Below are 5000 nucleotides of genomic sequence, written 5' to 3'. Positions count from 1 at the left end.
AGCAATACGGTTAAGGAAGGACCCTGTGCTCCTGGCTACTGCTCTGCTAGCATTCACAGCTGTCTTCAGGAGTTATCCAGCTTTGGGGGATGTGGGTATCTACCTCTCCCTCCTGCCCATGTGGAAGCACTTGTACCCTTGTAAGTGATGTCTCCCTGGTGCAATTTGTTGTTTTGTGTTGTTTTTTGTTTTTTAGCATTTGCAAGACAGTACTCTGGTATAAGCGTTCCTTGATTTTTTACGCTGATTTATTGGAGATTCTCAGTTTTGTCTTAGTTTTTCCTCATGGCAGGAATTTTATTACTGAATTTGAAAGATATAAAATATGTAGGAACTTAACCTATCATTTACCTTTACCCTGCAGTTATGCGTCAGACATTCATCGTTGGCTGTATGTTTGTTGCCACTTCTGTCTTAGGCCCCATCATGTATAACCTTTGGATCTTCAGTGGTTCTGCGAATGCAAATTTCTACTTTGCCGTCACTTTAGCTTTCAATACTGCACAGGTAATGCAGTTGTAAGAGGATTTTTCCTCATTCTTTTGTAAAGGAACAAATCTTGAGATTTATATCTGCTTACAATTTACACATTTTTTGTAAGATATGAACTGGAGCAAAAAAAGGGGGAAAAAAAATCATCATCATCATTATCTTAATGTTTTCTTCACCAGATATTCCTGGTGACGGACCTGCTGTTTGCCCATGTCAAGAGAGAGTACCACCTCATACATGGCTCAAAGATGGAGGTTGATGAAGTTCCAGCCAGGCTTATTCTACAGTAAAATCTTCCCCTCGATGCTTTTACTTTTGTATTTCATGACATAATCTTCAATATTTTGCTATTGACCAATCCTTTTTTTATAAAGATGAGTTGTGTGTTGGATGGACCTCATAGCATTCATTTGACCATCTTTCATGGTTGGCAGATTGCAAGATCAGTCGCAAGATATTCACTCACAAATGAAGAACACTTTTCCATTCACATAGATAACGATCATTGTACATATGCATCTTTCTATAGACTGTGTTTGAAGTGGGCTTTGTAAGGAAGAAAATGACTTGTATGGTGGTATTGAGTGATCTAGGTATGTGTACTGTCTTCATGGCATGACATTGTTCTTTTTCCCATACATAAGACAACAGTAGAAGACACTTTATTGTGCACAGATCTTATAAAATAGTCTTTCTGGGAACAATAATCAGAAATTGTATGTTGAATATGTTGATAGTTCTTCATACTGTACCTACAAATGTCTTCATACTTTTGCAAGTTGAATAGGAATCAGAACATAACCAGATTTTTACACTCATAGTCGAAAGAGCTGGTCAGTATACCGAGCACAAAACCAAATATAACAGTTCTCCCAACTTTCTTCTTTTAGACAAATTTCATTGGATTGACACAGTATGCCTCCTAAGCTATTCTCTTTTCACAGTGTGTTTTATGGGTAGGTGTATGAGTGAATTTCAAGTTCAAATACTCTAATATATACTACTTTCATTCAGTTTTAAGAGATAGATAGATGGGTTTCCAGTCATAATTTCCATTTATGTGTATATATGCATATATATCTGATAATAAGAATGTTTTAAAACAGAATTCTCACTTAATTGTTAATAAAGATATTGTCAAATCAATGATATCAAAATGTATCTACAAATTATGAACATTTCATTTGTAGTTACAGAGAGAGAAGTCCAAAGTAAGTCACCATTGAACCTCTATTGTGGTTACAAGTTTTCTTTTTCTTGTTTTTCAATGTCTTTCTCACTCCTTTTAGTACATTTCAAACAGTAGTTTTACTCCACTGCAGACACAGCTCTAAAATTGGGGCTCCTGAAGATGGAGTTACTCCTTGGTTTAACCCATTTGCCCCATGTGGCAAGAATACATGCCATGCCCGCTGAAATACACGTTTATTTATTTATTTACACATAGATGGCTCTACAATTTCTCAATCACCAAATAGCCAGTTATCAGAATACCTATCTCACATGTTTACCCTTTTCCTTCACTTTAGGAAAGGGTCTTTTGTATCATGTCACTGTCTAAAATATTTTAATGACAATTTAATAATTATAACATCAATAACAATAATAACAGTATTGATAGCAAGGGTATTAATAAGAAAAACACATTTTCCTGCCAGTTCAAGGAATGGGAAAATCAGGATCGGTAACTAGGGCCTACTGATGGACACCTTGAGGGCTGAGCACATGTGGAGCCATCTGTATGTAACAAAATTCACCAAAAACTTCAGGGACAGAATGGGTTAATCTGGTGGTATGGATTTATATCATCCATGTGATAATTTGGTTGTAAATTTTTGTAATGATCCAATTAGGCTAAATAAACAAAAAATGTTAAGCTTTCCAGTGACATGGCAAAGTAAATTGAAAGGACTATATTTATTGCTCTTGTCCTTCCCACTCCTACATATTTTTTTTTTCATTATTTTTTTTTTTTTTTTTTTTTTTTTTAATCCTCCTGTCATTCTCCTTTATATCCTCTTATCTACTCCTATTTCTTCTTTTTTTCTTCTTCTTCTTTTTGTATTTTTGTATTTTAGTTTCATGAGTAAATATCAGCAAAATAGTTTTCTCTGTCATAGGTATCAGCTAGGACCATAAAAAAAACAAAAAAACTGAAAATATATTTTGTCAAAATTTATGTCCTTTATACCAAATTTTTTTCAAAATTAAAAGGAAAAAAAAAAAAAATGTGGTTTCTTCGGCTTAGGAAAATCTATTTTTTTTATTTTTTTTCAAATTTGGCTTAGAAAATTAGTAAATCAACTTTTCAGTTAAAATATAAGGACATGTGTAATCTTTCTTCTTGAATCAGAGTAAAGTAATTTCATAGTGGTAGTAATAATTAATTTATATCTTAATAAGTTATTGCTATGCATATTTATTTCATTTTTTATCTTCCATCATTTTTGTTGAATGGTTGAGATTTCTGCATACCTCAAATTGCGGTGTTTATGCACAAGTAATACATTCCATTGCCTATGAATAAAATAAAATCCTTCACATAAAAATGAAATAAAAGAAAAAAAAAAAATACAAATAAAGAGAGCGATGGTAGGTTCTTCGTTATTATTGAAGTTTCTATTAATGTCTGCTGTAGATTTCTAGTCATGATAGAGTTGAATGAAATGATAGTACCAGTATTATTTGTGTACTTTGATAACAATGAATGGGAGTAGGGTTGAAAATTACTGGCATTAATAAATTATTTGACATAAATTGATAATGATAATATTGTAGTTAGGTAAAGTTATTAAAAGACAAAGAAAAGGGAGAGGGACTGATAAATTGTCTTGTCCCAAAATGAAAAAAAAAAAAAAAAAAAAAAAAAAAAAAAAAAAAAAAAAAAAAAAAAAAAAAAAAAAAAAAAAAAAAAAAAAAAAAAAAAAAAAAATCAAACTACATTTCTGTTGATATTTCACTTTTATCCCTAACAGATTTTTATGAATGAAAGTAGCTTGTAGTATTCAGATACCACATTCATTCTTAAAATGAGAGATTTATCAATGGGTTTTAGTTGCAAAGAAGGTCACAAGTGTTCTTTGTAGTACACTATTGTTAGGTCAATTTCCTTACCTTTTAACATTATTTTGTGCCTGCATATGTAAGGGTATGTTTTAAATGTTAAAAGTTATTTTTGAATCTGTGTTTATATAAAAAAAAAAATGAAACTCTTTTCCATGTTTTCATCTTTTTCCTTCAGGAGTGAAAAGTCAATTGTCATTTTGCATAACCAATAAAATTCACACATACACATCAAAAGAAAAGAAAGAAAAAAAAATGAAAATCTTATCATAATTGCCAAAGGAATAACAGACTACAAGAAAGTTTTTTTTTTTCTTTAATAATTTCACATGATGTAAATTACCCTGGTACTTAGAAGAGCCATTCATACAGATGATAACATTTGTGCACTCACAGTGTAAACATACAAAAGCACTCATTCTTAGCCAAGTATGAGATTTTTGGTAAATGTGAGTTTGGAAAATATCCTACAACATATTTGATACAGTATCAAATAAAGATAATTGTAAAGAACAGGTATTCACTATCTAAAATGTATGAAATTTGCCTTAAAAAGTAGACCTTATTTTGAGTATGAGACATTACAGTCAAAGATCAATCCGAAGAATAATTTCCTCTTTAAAATGATGTCTTTGCTGTGAAGTGACCATAAAATGCACAATAACATGGTTTTGGCAGTCACTGAAAATTTGTAACTACAAAATGTAGATGTATTTGAATGAATCAGGTACATTAAACATATACTCCACCCTATCAGTGCACTTCTTTATACATATTTACAGGATTTTCATTTCAATTTATATATATTCAAAGATCCTATGCTTACACACCTTTTCTAATCACCTTGGGCCAAACAAGCACTTTGACAGGCTTGACAAGTTGTATAGTAGTAGCAGAGTCATCTGCTTTGGCAACAGAGTGTCTTCTGGCCGCCAAGACTTCCTGGTCACTCAGATCTAACACCAAGGACAGTCCCACTTGGCAGGCTTCCGACCACGAAACTTGTGCTGACACCAACACTGTGGTCAAGAGACGGTATGTTCCGGGACCAACTTTCCGCAGGTGACTCTTTGGAGGCACAACGAGATGTGTGGAATGATCTGGATAAGCTACACGGATGCGCAAGGTTGATGGGTTTGGGATGTGGGATACTTCGGCATCCAGGGGCACCCCTACAACGAGTCCTGCACTTAGTTTGTAGATGACCTCACTGTCTGGCTGAGGCTCAAGGATCTCTGCGGAACACATCCGGATCTCCCTGGGATTTGTAATAGGGGCTAGTGCAGGAACAGGGTGAGAAATAAGCAGCGGCTGCAAGATCCTTGCTACAGCTCCTGGCCTTGGTTCCTCCAGCTGGCTGAGCTCCTCAAACACAGTTTCTAGGAATGAGTCGCCACTTAACTTCTCGTCTGTAAGGTATCTGTGTAAGGCTTCTGTGTGTTCCA

General features: G+C 33.8%; 2 protein-coding genes across 3 annotated transcripts in view; one reads left to right on the top strand and one right to left on the bottom strand.

Moving 5' to 3' along the window:
• LOC125047517 (phosphatidylinositol glycan anchor biosynthesis class U protein-like) overlaps positions 1–914 on the top strand; it is an 8039-nt gene extending 7125 nt beyond the window's left edge. For both annotated transcript variants that reach the window (XM_047645768.1, XM_047645769.1), the window contains exons 7-9: positions 1–140; positions 365–507; positions 672–914. The exon at positions 1–140 is cut by the window's left edge and continues 129 nt beyond it. In XM_047645768.1, coding sequence (XP_047501724.1) covers positions 1–140; positions 365–507; positions 672–782 — 394 coding nt within the window. In that variant the 3' untranslated portion in view covers positions 783–914. The remainder of the gene's footprint in view (positions 141–364; positions 508–671) is intronic.
• A 2941-nt stretch (positions 915–3855) lies between these two features.
• The window catches only part of LOC125047412 (integrator complex subunit 4-like), a 28740-nt gene continuing 27595 nt past the window's right edge, over positions 3856–5000 (bottom strand). The window contains exon 13 of the mRNA XM_047645597.1: positions 3856–5000. This exon is cut by the window's right edge and continues 475 nt beyond it. Coding sequence (XP_047501553.1) covers positions 4378–5000 — 623 coding nt within the window. The 3' untranslated portion in view covers positions 3856–4377.

This window comes from Penaeus chinensis, chromosome 41 (assembly GCF_019202785.1).
Source record: "Penaeus chinensis breed Huanghai No. 1 chromosome 41, ASM1920278v2, whole genome shotgun sequence".
Taxonomy (NCBI): domain Eukaryota; kingdom Metazoa; phylum Arthropoda; class Malacostraca; order Decapoda; family Penaeidae; genus Penaeus; species Penaeus chinensis.
The sequence above is the reverse complement of the archived record's forward strand: the minus strand, read 5'-3'. Positions and strand labels throughout refer to the sequence as shown.